This window comes from Columba livia, chromosome 1, assembly GCF_036013475.1.
Source record: "Columba livia isolate bColLiv1 breed racing homer chromosome 1, bColLiv1.pat.W.v2, whole genome shotgun sequence".
Lineage (NCBI taxonomy): Eukaryota > Metazoa > Chordata > Aves > Columbiformes > Columbidae > Columba > Columba livia.
The window spans coordinates 4,775,563-4,790,998 of NC_088602.1; the positions used below are offsets into that span (position 1 = coordinate 4,775,563).

The 15,436-nt window shown below is 47.0% G+C and overlaps 1 protein-coding gene across 2 annotated transcripts; it reads right to left on the bottom strand.

The window, feature by feature from the left end:
- Positions 1-275: 275 nt before the first annotated feature.
- CLNS1A (chloride nucleotide-sensitive channel 1A) lies at positions 276-14,849 on the bottom strand. Of its 2 annotated transcripts, XM_005500586.4 has the most exons (7): positions 14,620-14,848; positions 10,441-10,577; positions 7,176-7,286; positions 6,095-6,205; positions 5,504-5,677; positions 3,457-3,541; positions 276-902 (listed from the first exon to the last, which is right to left on the bottom strand). In XM_005500586.4, the coding sequence occupies exons 1-6, from the start codon at positions 14,766-14,768 to the stop codon at positions 3,474-3,476; spliced, it is 750 nt and encodes a 249-aa protein (XP_005500643.2). In that variant the 5' UTR covers positions 14,769-14,848; the 3' UTR covers positions 276-902; positions 3,457-3,473. The 2 variants fall into 2 exon arrangements, with proteins under 2 accessions (XP_005500643.2, XP_064933935.1); XM_065077863.1 differs by lacking the exon at positions 5,504-5,677 and having other exon boundaries at positions 14,620-14,849.
- Between the last annotated feature and the right edge of the window lie 587 nt (positions 14,850-15,436).

Below are 15,436 nucleotides of genomic sequence, written 5' to 3' on the forward strand. Positions count from 1 at the left end.
CAGGCAGATGAGGCAGTAAAAGCTCCAGCAGGATGAAGCTCTTGGCAATCTAAAGCTGGGTTCCTAAATCTGGGATGTGTCGCAGACTTAATTCTGTCTTACAGGTGCGCTCTGCATATACTCCGCCCTTTTATCCTCCCGTCCAGGTAAACGATGAAAATAGCCTCACTGGACTTTTTTTTTGTTATAGAACAGAGCGCTAAGACTCAAGGGATGTCAGCTCAGAGCTGCCAGCTGCTCACTGAAGTGAAGGACTGAGAACTGCAACACCCAAGTTGGTTGTGAGATACAAAAAAATCTTAGTTTATTTAACAATGTTGTTAACACTTAATACAAAGACACAAGACAGTTCTGTTTTTCAGGACTTTCCAGACTGTATTTCATCTCCTCTACCAGCAAAACTCCGCTCTCGGAGAAATGAATGGGACAGCACTGAACTGAGAAATCAGTTACTTGAGGGGCATTGAATTCAGTTTTGCTTTTAATTCTTGGCTGACCTGATTTCCTTTTCGTCAAGCTTTGTAACATTTTTATTTCCATTCTGCTCCACTAATGCAATTCACAGGTACAAAAATAAGGGCAATTCTAGGACAATGTAAAACTCTTGTTCTACTTACAGTTTTATTCTGAAGTCCTAGAATTCCTACAAAGGCTTCTTTGAAATGACCCCTGATCAGCCCCATTCAAGTGTTAGATGCAAGAGGTTTTCATTGTTGGTTTTGTTTTGTTTTTTTAAATAACCCCATAGTGGTCACAAATGTCAAACCCTGTTTTAAACATCTATAAAAGCATTTATTGACCTAGATGTCTAAGCTTAGGTCATTAAAAGAAAGGTTAACTCCCGATAGTCACTGCAATGCCTTCGGTTTTACAGCTTATTCTGGAAGTGCCACAAGTAGAATCTGAAAGATACAAGACACCAAGTTTATGTCATTGGCATTAAAAAACAAGCTTATTAATCTTTACTAATCATGGAATAGTTTAGGTTGGAAGGGACCTTCAAAGGTCACCTAGTCCAACCCCTGCCATGAACAGGGATATCTAGGTGAAGATGTAGTAACAAAGTATAAATCATAGAGTCATTATGGTTGGAAGAGACCCTCAGGATCATCAAGTCCAACCATAACCTAACTCCAGCACTAAACCATGTCCTTAAGAACCTCGTCTAAACACCTTTTAAACCCCTCCAGGGATGGTGACTCCACCACTGCCCTGGGCAGCCTGTTCCAATGCCTGACAACCCTTCCTGGGAAGAATTTTTTCCGAATACCCAATCTGAACCTCCCCTGGTGCAACTTGAGGCCATTTCCTCCTGTCCTATCACTTGCTACTTGGGAGAAGAGACCAACACCCTCCATGCTCCAACCTCCTTTCAGGTAGTTGCAGATAGCGATAAGATCTCCCTCCCCTCAGCCTCCTGTTCTCCAGGCTGAACAGCCTCAGCTCCTTCAACTGCCCCTCAAGACTTGTGCTCTAGACCCCTCACAATCTGTTGTTTGCAGTCACAGAGGACAGCGCTTCACTGCAAACCCACACATTTTCCAAAGCGCTGAGCATTCTTTCCCTTTGACAGCAAAACTCCGGTCAGCCAAGGACAGCACGCGGTTGTAGGTCCATGCCCTGGAAGACCCCGCCACACACAGACACACCAGTTGCTTCGGAACAATCACCGCAACCTCGTGATGCGACGGACAAAACGCCGCTTATTACAGTGGGAATGTCCCACGTCAACTGTCGGCAAGTCTTCCAGGCGCTTAGGCAGGCAACTGTCACATCTCGTTAGGGTAACGAGCAGTGACGTGCAACACGAGCGTCCCACAAGGGCATCGCTTCAGAGGCAGGGCGGCGCGTTGTTCTCTAAAGGATCACCAACAAGATGTTTCTGTAGATTGTTTTTGCAGTTCAAAAGGGCCGAGCTGTTCCACACAGCACTGAGAAGATCACACTGTGCTACTGTCAGAGTGTAGAACCGATCCACACACGTGCTCAAACTTGTTAGTGGGGTGATCAGCACAGACCTCCAAGAACTGTTCCTGTAGCTTCGTGCCTGCAATTTATTGCTGCCATATATCCTGGGTATACACGTATTTCGTCTTTTGCTACACGATCACTCAACACCACCTCCACCAGCACTTTTGGGCTTCTCAGAGATCTGCTGCCAGCCAATAACTCTCCTTAATCCCGCTCATGTTTAAATCAGGACAATAAGCATTCCAATTTCAATTTTCAACAGCACTATTTACTTTTTTTTACTAAACCATGGACCAAAATAATCTTGGAGATGTGAGTCATCAGAGCCAAGTTTTCCATTCACACTTGATCTACAGCTGAAGAGTTTTCCTTAATTTTAAATCTGTCCATTATCAAAGAAAATGACTATCCAGTGGCAACACAACCAGTATATTGACTTTATTTTTCCAAAGTCCCTCTCAGGGTAGGAAGAACAACTGAAGAAAATTCTGAGCGCTTACACCAAACAAGAAATGCTAATTCAGGCCCAGTGGCAGGAGTTGAGATCAGAAAGTGAACACAGGGCTGCTCACAGACTTTCAGAGCTGCAGGACTATTAACAAAGAAAAAACAAGGAATGCAGGAGGAAAACGGATGCGCATCAACCACAACAGCCCTTCTGGGGCACTGCAGCCTCTTTCTCAGTGACACTGTAATCCCTAACCAACTACTTCTGACCCATTTCCATTGATTTTTTTAACCTGTCACCTTCCTATTTGTGGCCCGTTCCTCCTCTCCCCCCGTTCCTTTCTCTCTCCCCCAAGTTTTTGGGGTGGATCACAACCCCACTGTGCTTGTGCATCTCCACAAAGTCCCAGCTTAGGTTTTTCCTCGCCCACCCAGCACCACGGAGGAAACGCTGCCACATCTTGTAATGCCACCAGCAGGAAAAAAGCAGTACAGGTTGTGGAAGGCATGAGGGCACAACCACCTAAGCAGAGTGTTTGTCTCTAGGTTGGGCACTTCTGACAACAATCCCATCCAGATCGCTCAGTAACTTTACCGGGAACTGCTCCTGCTCCGCTTACAGCGAAGGAAGAGCTGGACTTGCAGCGCTGTGAAGTGTTCCGCCCCCTTGAAAGGCCTGGGAAATCTTGCAATGCTAAAATAATGGATAGCGAGGACAGTAACTTCCCAGCAATGGCTCCAGTGTTCACGTATCAGCATCTAAGAGCCTCTGTGATCACACCATTTTTAAATCTACTAAAGAGCTGACCTGTTTTCCAGAAAGGCACAACGATAGAGGTTACCCACGTAGCAATCATTAAACATCTTTCCATACCTGTGATAACCACAGCTGCCTTTTCCTTCTCTAAACCACCATCATCCTGCTATCACAAGATACATCCCGTAGGAGATCTGGGATTGTTTGCCTTACACAAATTACAAAGTCAGAAGGCTCTGCAGGACTGAAAAGCTTTGGTGTTGGAAGACAGAAGAACTTACAGAATTATACGTCTGCCTCAGTGATCGACTTCCGCGTCTTCAAACTGCCCCGCGACTACTGGTGCTGTGTCCACCTCCATCCCATCTGAAAAACAGCAGTGATGTGACTCGCGAGCAGCAGATGGAATCACAGGAAAGAGAGCGAGTGCCCTCTGTTGATAAGACACGGCCAGAGCAGAAAACTCCCCTGCTAAACTTGTGAAGGAAACCACCGTGCCCACAAGCGTGTGGGTTTGTTCCAGCTCTACCACTCCACCGCTTAAAGACGTCACCGCTTCCTACAACCTCGTCTCACCCTCTCTTATTAAAACTTAAATACTCAATTTAAACCGTTTCGTTTTTTAAATGAAGTTTCGGTGTAACAAACGGCATGATTCCATGTAATAGCTTTAATTACCCTCCAACAGAAAGAGGTTGGATCCTGTTCTGAAACTGCTCTCAGCCATCACCAGGTTGCAAAAGAACCAAACTGAACAATCGCTCTATGTTACAATGTCGAAAAATAATACAATTCTGAAACCAAGCAGCCCTGGGAATATTAATAATAATAGCAAACCAAGAAGCCATACCTAACAAATAAGATTAGTAAGGCAAATAAAGTGGATAACGATGGCTTTGAGAAACATGACATACTTGCTGTCCAGTTTATTTCAAAATGTTGGGGTTCAGAAACCTGATGAAATATTCAAATGAAGAGCGTTGCTAAAACATAATGTAAAGAAAAGCTTAGGTGATATACTCATATAAATTTATTTGAAGTTGTGGAACACAGAACCTGTAACCAACTGACAAAGCAAATAAAGATTAAAAAAATCAACCCTGTGGACGAAAACAGATGAATTATTATTCTGGTGACTAGTCCAGGCGACCTGATAGCTCAAATTCACAATAGCTGCACTATTTTTTCATCCTTCAAAACTATCAGGTCATAATAAACCACTGAGATTTGTATCAAAAAAAGACGCAATGCTACTAAACTACTCTCCTGTTCTTCTCCCAGGTGATCTATGACCATGAGCCAGCACTGGGCCCTTGTGGCCAGGAAGGCCAATGGCATCCTGGGGTGTATTAGAAGGGGGTGGTCAGTAGGTCAGAGAGGTTCTCCTGCCCCTCTGCTCTGCCCTGGTGAGACCACATCTGGAATATTGTGTCCAGTTCTGGGCCCCTCAGTTCCAGAAGGACAGGGAACTGCTGGAGAGAGTCCAGCACAGGGCAAAGATGATTAAGGGAGAGGAGCATCTCCCTTATGAAGAAAGGCTGAGGGAGCTGGGGCTCTTTAGTTTGGAGAAGAGACTAAGGGGGGACCTTATCAATGTTTATAAATATATAAAGGGTTAGTGCCATGAGGATGGAGCCAGGCTCTTCTCGGTGGCAAACAATGATAGGACAAGGGGTAATGGGATCAAGCTGGAACACAAAAGGTTCCGCTTAAATTTGAGAAGAAACTTCTTCTCAGTGAGGGTGACAGAGCCTGGAACAGGCTGCCCTGGGGGGTTGTGGAGTCTCCTTCTCTGGAGACATTCAAAACCCGCCTGGACATGTTCCTGTGTGACCTCACCCAGGCGTTCCTGCTCCAGCAGGGGGATTGGACTAGATGATCTTTTGAGATCCCTTCCAATCCCAAACATACTGTGATACTGTGATCTATTTCTCCAGCGAAAACAGCACGTAGAAAAGGCAAAATTTGAGAGACTAGGGTTTTCTTTTCCCTCAACAAAAAGAAACCTTAAAGCCACGTTTGAACAATCAGTTAATGAAGAGACAGCGTCCCTCAGAAAAGCAGATTTGTTGTTTTAGATCTATTCCAGTGTATTTCAATGATTATGAATTCACACTGAAGAATTAGTGAGAATTATTAACTTACTATTTAAGGTATTTAAAAAAATAATAGTATTGCCTGTTTAGAGTGGAAATAGCTTCCAGTGTAGACTGACAAGCGGAAATTTAATCCTAAATCAGCTTCACCCTATCATTATGCCAGGAAATCCTGGCCAGACGGGAAAATCACTGCTTTTGTGTATTTTAGCATAAGAAATGCACTTCTTACCTTCGTACTCCCTGACTGAGTCTTCTGTTCTCACCCCAGCCATGTTGTACTGACTGCTGACAGACTGGGCCAACATCCCTTCCAACCTCTCCAGCGTGGCCTGACCTTCTGCTGTTAAATGCAACAATCCTTCCTCGTAAGTGCAAAACGTCGGGATGTCACCTTGTTCTAGCTCTGCAAAAATAATAGCTTATGCTCAGCAGCAGCCTGGATCAAGTCATGGCGAAGGAAGAATGCAGTTAAACAAATTATTCTTAAATCAAATGAGATTAAAAGGCTTCTTATGTCAGTTACAGAATATACACTGGGAAAGGGAAAGTCTGATTTTTGTGTCGTGGGGCTTTTTGCTGAATTCCAGTGATTCACAGAATCACAGAATGGTTGGGGTTGGAAGGGACCTCTGGAGATCATCCAGTCCAACCCACCTGCGAAATCTGTGACAGATTTTTTGGCAGATTTCTGAGTTTTTATACTCTGTGCTATTAAACAAGGAACTTAATAGACTAAACCATTCTCGCGGTAGATACCGCAGGAGAAGTTCCAGGTATCCAAGTGCTGGTAGGTATTTCAAAAGAAACATCAGTTACGAACCGTGGGCCTCAACATCGTACTCGTCCCCTTCGTAGTCATTGTCTGAATCTTCGTCGTCGGGGTCTGGGTGCAGAGCTTGGCATTCGCACATCGCCGCAAACATGGCTTCCACTGCCACAACACAAACCAACGCAAACCTTAATCGTTTCTCCAACAACAGCCCAAGAGACAAGAAATCCCGGACTGAGTGATCAGAGAGAATATTCTTTGCCAGAGCCACCACTAAGTGTGTATTTGAAAATATCACCCCAGCAGCCATGCTAGGAACAAATCATACAATCATTTTGGCTGGAAAAGACCTTCAAGATCATCAAGTCCAACTGTTAACCCAACACTGTCACGAACCCACGTCTCTGAGAACCTCATCTACACGTCTGTTCAACCCCTCCAGGGATGGTGACTCCAGCACTGCCCTGGGCAGCCTGTTCCAATGCCCCACAGCCCTTTCCATGAAGAAATTTTTCCTAATATTCAATCTAAACCTCCCCAGCGGAACCTGAGGCCGTTTCCTCTCCTCTTCAAATCAAGTTTCCTAGATCCAGCCTGACGCTTTAACCTCTTAACAGCACTTTTCCATTATTTCTTTGACAATAAAGGCTTATCTCCAGATGATTCGGTCTGTGGTTACCCCACTACAGGATTTCTTGTAGCCTCTAATAAGTTAGATTCTTAAAACTTGGATCCAATTGTAAGTTCTGCACCGGACGGGATCCAACTGCTTTCCAGTGGTAGCGTCTGGACACTGGCATGTTCCTCATTAAATTATCACTGACTCAAACATCACTGAATTTGTAATGAAAAAGATGTTTCCCATACAAGTTCTCTGCAAGCATATACAGATAAAATTATCCATGTCATGTATTTATACTTAGAAGTCTTCACATTAAAGCACTGGAATTTTCCTTAAGAAGCAGCTGCTTGAAATATTAAAGTTTCAAGCAAGATAAAACAATTTGCTTCATTCTTCTCAGCTGACAGAAATCAATTAGAGAAGGACACTATGGGATCATGTCACTATATCCCAGTGTCTTCCACATATAGACAGGACTTGAGCTAAAACGTGATTTCCCTCTTCACTTACAGGCTGATTTGTCGCTAGGTACAAATCTGAATTCCGAAATTGGTTCAGCATCATCATCACTGTCTTCCTCCTCCTCTCCTTCTGCCAAGGGAGCCTCTTTCGTCTCCGCTTCTTTAGGAAATCGAAAGATTTAAGAGAAACATGTTTACTTTGTCCAAAAAAAGTCACACTTGTTTATTCTTTCAGGAACAGATGTAATCAAGTCAGAAACCTGGACAAGAGAGGCACAAACCAACCCACTCCCATCCACATTATGGGTGTATGAGGTACATACAGCACCTCGACAACACTTGAAACCACGTGAAAATGTCTCTATTTATAAGACTTTGGTTTTCTGTAATGCTCACATGATGTATCCACGTACATCAGGAAAACTGCCTGGGTGTTATTAAAAACAACCATGCTTAATAGAAAGCCCCACAATTAACAATCATTATAATTTACATGCACAATGCTATATATGTATTTTTTTTTTAAGTATATGAATTTTACATATCCTTTAACAGTCACTAAATCAATGAGCATCCAGCGTGGCCTCTCAGAGGACTGTGACCCTTCCAGAAGATCTCTACTCGATTTCCCCCCCGTTCCCAGCCGGCCCACACGACGGCAGAGCTAGAAACTGCACCCGGAGCAAACAAAACCTGCAGGCAAACCCGTGCTTCCCAACTCCTATGCACTATGTATGGGAATAAATAAGCAATAATGTGATATTTTACTTTCCATAAATACAAAAAAAACCACAAAGAAGGTGGCTCCAGTTCATCTCTTTGTGGATGGGGATGCAGAATTGTTTTCTACAGGGGAATAAAAGAAATAGAGTTAAGATTGTTCCACCGAGAGTGGCTTTAATCACATACAAAACTGGCACCACTCAGAATATGAAGAAGCCAGAGAGTCGTGGTCAATGGGGCAGAGTCCAGTTGAGGCCTGGATCTAGTGCAGTGCCTCAGGGGGCAGTGCTGGGGCCGGTGTTATTCAATATATTCATCAATGACTTGGATGAGGGAATAGAGTGACTGTCAGCAAGTTTGCTGGTGACACCAAGCTGGGAGGAGTGGGTGACACGCCAGAGGCTGTGCTGCCATCAGAGACCTGGACAGGCTGGAGAGTTGGGCGGGGAGAAATTTAATGAAATAGAACAAGGGCAAGTGTAGAGTCTTGTATCTGGGCAGGAACAACCCCAGGTTCCAGTGTAAGTTGGGGAATGACCTGTTGGAGAGCAGTGTAGGGGAAAGGGACCTGGGGGTCCTGGGGACAGCAGGGTGACCATGAGCCAGCACTGGGCCCTTGTGGCCAGGAAGGCCAATGGTACCTGGGGTGGGTTAGAAGCGGGTGGTCAGTAGGTCAGAGAGGTTCTCCTGCCCCTCTACTCTGCCCTGGGGAGACCACACCTGGAATATTGTGTCCAGTTGTGGCCCCTCAGTTCCAGCAGGACAGGGAACTGCTGGAGAGAGTCCAGCGCAGGGCAACAAAGATGATGGAGTGGAGCATCTCCCTTATGAGAAAAGGCTGAGGGAGCTGGGTCTGGAGCTGGAGAAGAGGAGACTGAGGGGTGACCTCATTAATGTTTACAGATATACAAAGGGTGAGTGTCAGGAGGATGGAGCCAGGCTCTTCTCGGTGACAACCAATGACAGGACAAGGGGCAATGGGTTCAAACTGGAACACAAGAGGTTCCACTTAAATTTGAGAAGAAACTTCTTCTCAGTGAGGGTGTCAGAGCCTGGCCCAGGCTGCCCAGGGAGGTTGTGGAGTCTCCTTCTCTGCAGACATTCCAACCCACCTGGACACCTTCCAGTGTAACCTCCTCTGGGTGTTCCTGCTCCATGGGGGGATTGCACTGGATGAGCTTTCCAGGTCCCTTCCAATCCCTGACATTCTGGGATTCTGTGATTCTGAGCCAAGAAGCTGCCAGGCAGCTGCCCCAAAAAATTAAGCATCCAAAAAAGCCACACAGTCCTTTTCCAAGCGCCACCCGCAGGCGCAGCGTTACTGCTGAGCCCAGCGCTTTGTTTTCACGAAGTCAACTGCCAAGTGCCTTTTTCTAAAAAAGGGGTGAGGAAAAGACACATACAGAGTGCAAGAAAAACTTCCAGAGGAAGAACAGAATGTACCCTGCCCGACTGAGAAATGAAGAAAGTGGAGAGGTTTGGGTTTAACGCTATTCGGCGGTCAAAACTGCAGGCCAGGGATAGACCTGAAAACTAAACAAACCTTCTGCTTGTGGTAGAAAATTCACTGTAACTAGAGCTCAGCTATTTAAAAAAACAAGTAAAAAAACACCAAAAAAACCCGACAAACAAAAAATCACCACCAAAAAAAAAACCAAACAAAAAACCCCAAAACCCATCTATTAAGAATTTATAGATAAGAACTATCACAGAGTATCTGTATTTTCAAACATCATTATCAGAATGAATTAAAAGCTGGAAACGTCTTCAGACAAGGCTCAGTTTACTTCAAAATAAACACAGTTAAAGGAAAATGAGGAAGAAGAACCAAGAGGTTTACATACATGTTCTCTTGTTATTTGTAGTGATAAACTGTCAGAGAATATTAGTAACATAAGAGAAGGAAATAAAGAAGAGTATTAATAGCATAAAATCGCCTCTCCCGCTTCAGAGTTTTGTCAGTACTTCGAGTATACAGAATAATTAAAGAAATTAGATGTCAGATTTTAACTTCCAACTACAATGACCAAAAACATGGAAAAATTGCATACACTGAAATAGAAAGCGTGTCTTCTCAAAGTCAAAGCAAGAACGGCCAAATGTTGGTTTTGTGGTAGATCTACAAAGGTCCATTAAGCCTGTAACATGAGCTATTGTCTTTTTTAACAGTCTTGTGGAGAAAATGAATGAAAGCTTGCAGGGTAATGGGAAACAGCAGGAATTCATAAAGCCTGGATAAGGTAGCAACATTAACATAAATTCAATAAAGCAACAACGATACTCAAGCTGGAATCACAGGGAGACTGCGGAGGAACTGAATTGTTTAAAATGAGTATGAGAGAAAAGAACTGATATGCAGCAGCTCCAGCTGTAAATAATCACATGCTGAGAGCAGAATTGTACAGAGGTGACTGTAAAGAAGGGCAAAGCTATAGTTCTAAAATAACCATCCTTCAGGAAAACTGAAATGAAACTATAAGATATTACTTGAATGAAGCGTATCATTTTTAAAAAGAAAATTTAGTCTTTTTGAAGAAAAAATCACAGCGCTCGGGGCTGCGTGGGAACACGAAGCAACGCTCCGGGCGTACCTTCGAATTTGGCGTTCACCATGATGTACAAGTGCTCCCATGGGTAGGCGGTCAGGTCCCTGGAGACAGCGTGTAAACTGATGGTGGGATAATCCAAGGAGAAGCCAACTCCGGAGTTTTCCAGCCAAGACAGGCGACTAATGAGGAGTTAGAAAAAACCACACCGGTTAGAAACAGAGGAATCCAAGGTATCTGACTCACGCCTGCAGAAACACAAACCAACTCAAAAAGCGAGTAATTCGGGACAAGGCGCTTACCCAGTCTCAGGTAATATGCAGTCCCGGACCTAACCTAACTAGTTGTTGCAATGGCATTAATTGATGGTTGAGGTAAAAGAAACCTTTTCTTACAGAACATGAAGCTGAGCAACCTAAACACATCTCAGCTTTATCTACGTTTGCAATAAAACCCAAGTTTCTCTCCATGTCTGTTCATTTTCTCCTTCCTGCGGATATCTGTCATCCCAAAGATAATTACAGTGGTTCCGGAGCGTGATTCGTAACTCAAACTGTTAAAGGGTCTTGGATTTTTCGAGGTAAAGAGAACACTATGAAATGAAAAATCACTACCATCATTTCTGGGGGATTATATATCTGATGTGCGTACAATATAGCCTGTATGTAGAAAAACCACCAGTTCTGTGATCAGCAGGGCTAAAAAAGCCCAACTCTGGCACTAATCCATGTCCCTGAGAACCTAGCCCAGGTGTGTCCCTGCCCAGCACCGGCCACGCCAGGTCATGTAACACGCGTCCCGGTGTGGAGGGGGCACCGGCCCCTGCCCGCACCTCATCCACACGTCTGTTCAACCCCTCCAGGGATGGTGACTCCACCACTGCCCTGGGCAGCCTGTTCCAATGCCTGACGACCCCTTTAATAAAGAAATTTTTCCTAAGATCCAACCTCAACCTCCCCTGACACAACTTGAGACCGTTCCAACACCCTCCATGCTCCAGTCTCCTTTCAGGCAGTTCAGAGATCAGAAGGTCTCCCCTCAGCTCCTGTTCTCCAGCTGAACCCCTCAGGTCCCTCAACCGCTCCCATCACACTTGTGCTCTAGCCCCTCACCAGCTCCGTTCCCTTCTCTCAACTCGCTCCAGCACCTCAAGGCCTTTCTTGGTGTAAGGGGCCCAAAACTGCCTCCAGGATTCAAGGTTTGGCCTCCCCAGGTCCCAGCACAGGGACGGTCACTGCCCTGGGCCTGCTGGCCACACCAGTGCTGGTACCAGCCAGGATGCTGGTGGCCTCTTGGCCACCTGGGCACACGCTGGCTCACGTTCAGCTACTGTTGACCAACACCCCCAGCGTGGTTTCCTCCCTCTCACAACTTACGTGCTCTAACATCTGCTTCCCCCCATTTTCAGTCTTGTCCCTAACCACAGGAAGACACAGCACAGGTTGTCACCACTGAGCTGTTTCCTCCTTCCTATAAGAAAGATCAACGTCTTTCTAGCAGACAAGAAATCAAACCCAAGCTCCTCTTGGTTGTCTGCGATTGGTGAAGTCATATACTGAACAGAAATACCGAGGGGCAGAGAGATCTCACCCCCACACAAAACCCAATGTTCACAAGTTTTTGTGGAGGGACAAAGCCAAGGAAAAGGTCACAGAAGATCCTCGCTGTGGGAAATGAGGCTGAGACCAAGAGCTGGTGAAGTAGGAGTGAGGAATTTGTTTCCCAGCCTCAACCGGCCAGCTCTCAGTGTTTACAGCTCTTGATGTAGAGTCAGTTCACGGATCCAAAGCCGCATTGTCTGCCCGGCTCTCCCACAGCACGACACTCGGGCAAACGCTGTTGTTTTCTATTCATCACCAGCAAGTGACCCTGGTAAAAGCCCTGTGACACACTTAGAACGTGTTGGGAGGAAGCTGGCAGACACAAAAATGTACTGAAAGCAAGTTAAAAGGAGATTCAACATCATGTTTCAAAAGCAGATGCTGCGTGAACAGAAGCCTTTGTATCTGTAACCAAACAACTAAACAAAACAGTAACTGAAATTCCAAAGAGATTGCCTTCCTCGAGGAACACAACAACACTAACAAGTTCGGGTGGATCAAAATCCCCTCAAACAAGATCATCATTTTATAAACACATCCAAATTTAAATGTTGTAAAAGACAATTCACTCCTCAGTGCATGTTTTAGATGACATTTTTGCTCTAACAACACGCTTCTACTGCAGAAATAGATTATATTTAGAGTGCTTTTCCAGAATTAAAAAAAAATTGCATTGTCTTAATCAATGAGCTGTCTTCTTGAACTAAACAATGCAGGGAGGATTTAAAGCAAACTACAATGAGCTCAGATAACAGATTCCCAAATAGCTCGACTGCTGCCTTGTGAGAATATGCAGTGACCCCATCATTAACACAACATGAAAGTTTGGCCATGAGCCGGCAACGTGCGCTTGCAGCCCAGAAATCCATTCATGTCCTGGGCTGCATCCCCAGCAGCGTGAGCAGCAGGTGGAGGGAGGGGATTCTGCCCCTCTGCTCCGCTCTGGTGAGACCCCCCTGCAGTGCTGGTCCAGCTCTGGGTCCTCAGCACAGGACACACATGGACCTGCTGGAGAGGGGACAGAGGAGCCCCAGAAATGATGCGAGGCTGGAACAGCTCTGCTGGGAGGACAGGCTGAGAGAGTTGGGGTGTTCAGCTGGAGAAGAGAAGCTCCAGGGAGACCTTAGTGAGGCCTTTCCAGAATAAAAAGGGGCCTGTAAGAAAGACGGGGACAGATTTTGAGCAGGGCCTGTTGCGACAGGGCAAGGGGTGATGGTTTTAAACTAGAGGGGAGATTCAGGCCAGACATAAGGAAGAAGTTTGCTATAATGCTGGTGACTAAACCCTGTCCCAGGTTGTCCAGAGAGGTGGTTGATGCCCCATCCCTGGAGACATCCCAGGCCAGGCTGGACGGGGCTCTGAGCAACCTGAGCTGGTGAAGATGTCCCTGCTCATGGCAGGGGGGGCACTGGATGAGCTTTGAAGGTCCCTTACAACCCAAACTATTGTATGATTTTATGATTTCACAGAACCATAGTAATACCATGTTTTTAACATGCCAGCTGAGCTGCACTCCCTTGCTCTGCTCTTGCCTTCTTTAAAACTCCATTTACTGTGGGAACAGCGGGGCTGACCCCTCACTGCCCTCCTTGGGGGCCTCCCACACACAACAGCCCCCTTTATCCGAGTCCCCCACAACCCATTTTGGGCAGCGAAGACCCTCAAAGCGACCTCAGAGAACAGAGCGACTCAGGGTGGGCCCCACACTCCACACAGCGAGATAAACCCTTGAGAGAGAGGCCCCACACATGCCACCTTCTCTCCTGGGTCCCCATCCGCCCCCAGGGAATCCCCCCCAATAAGTTGCACTTGGGGGTGTTGATCAACAGACATCTGAACATGAGCCAGCATGTGCCCAGGTGGCCAAGAGGCCACCAGCATCCTGGCTGGTACCAGCACTGGTGTGGCCAGCAGGCCCAGGGCAGTGACCGTCCCTGTGCTGGGACCTGGGGACGCCAAACCTCAAATCCTGGGGACAGTTTTGGGCCCCTCACACCAAGAAAGGGCTTGAGGTGCTGGAGCGAGTTGAGAGAAGGGAATGGAGCTGGGGAAGGGGCTGGAGCACAAGTGTGATGGGAGCGGCTGAGGGAGCTGGGGGGTTCAGCTGTAGAACAGGAGCTGAGGGGAGACCTTCTGATCTCTGAACTGCCTGAAAGGAGCTTGGAGCCAGGGGGGTCGGGCTCTGCTCCCCAGGAACAAGCGCCAGGAGCAGAGGAAACGGCCTCAAATTGCACCAGGGGAGGTTGAAGTAGGATGTGGGGAACAATTTATTGTAGGAAAGGGTTCCATTGTCAGGCATTGGAACAGGCTGCCCAGGGCAGTGGTGGAGTCACCATCCCTGGAGGGGTTTAAAGATGTGCAGACGAGGTTCTCAGGGACATGCGCTAGTGACAATGTTGGGTTAAGGGGTGGACTCGATGATCTTGAGGGTCTTTTCCAACCAAAATGCTCCTGTGGTTCCGTGAGGTCGGCCCCCTCCGGAGAAGCCCCGCTCTCCTCTCACTAACGGTATCCCCGGTCCCGCCGGGTCAGGCTCCCGCCGTCCCTCAGCGCAGCCCCAGCACCTCACGGCCTACGGGGGTCCCCAGAACCACCACCACGCTCCGGTGCCGCTCCGCCTCACCTCTCGGCGATGTAAAGCGTGCCGGCGCCCAGACTGCGCCCCGCCAGCACCGCCTCCGTGTCAGGCTGCTGGTGCCGAACGCCTTCGGCCGGCGGCGGGAACCGCTTGAGAAAACTCATGGCGCCGCCGCCGCCTCCCTCCTCCACCATCGCCGCCTCCTCCGCGGCCGCCGGAAGCGGAACCGCCCCGGCCGCTAACGGAAGCGGAGCTCCCCGCGGTGCCCGGCCTCTCTAGGCACGTCTCTATGGTGCGGGGAGGGAGGGCGGGTGGCGCCGCCATGTTGGATCCGTTCCCGCCCTCACGGCCGCCGTCGTCCCACAGGGAGGGGACGGTGTTTGACCCCAAAATGTACCTCCAGACCCCGAGTGTATCTCCAGAGCGATGCCGTCTGTGCTCCGGCAGTTTTTTGAGTAAAATTTTCACGATCTGGAAAAGAGAAGGAGCGAGGAGCACTGAGGTGATCCCTGACAGGATGAGCGTAATTTGGCTTGTAATTGTCTTGTTGGACAAGCGAGAAAGGAAAAAAGCAAACACAGCCACTTTTCAGTGACTATTGCCAGATCACGGAGTCACAGGATCCTGTAAAGCCGGTGTCTACAAAGTGGTTTTAAAAATAATAACTCAGATCTATAAGCACTTCTCAGTTGTACATGAATAATGTGAAATTACGTTGCCTATTAAGGCAACATAGGGGATCCAAAAGGGAGATCTTGAACGGTATCTGAGAGGTGTAGATGGATTTGTGCTTCTGCGTGGAGAAAACTGCCATGAACCATCATCCCTCACTTGTTTGGCTTGTGGCATCTCCACAAAGACA

Bases quoted from the DNA above. Each gene is read 5' to 3' on its own strand.
- CLNS1A (XM_005500586.4), bottom strand. From the start codon at position 14,768: ATGGTGGAGGAGGGAGGCGGCGGCGGCGCCATGAGTTTTCTCAAGCGG. The intron at 7,287-10,440 runs GTACGCCCGGAG...GATTTCCTAAAG, and splicing joins GGTGAACGCCAAATTCGAAG to AAGCGGAGACGAAAGAGGCT. The intron at 6,206-7,175 runs GTAAGTGAAGAG...GTGTTGTGGCAG, and splicing joins ACCTAGCGACAAATCAGCCT to TGGAAGCCATGTTTGCGGCG.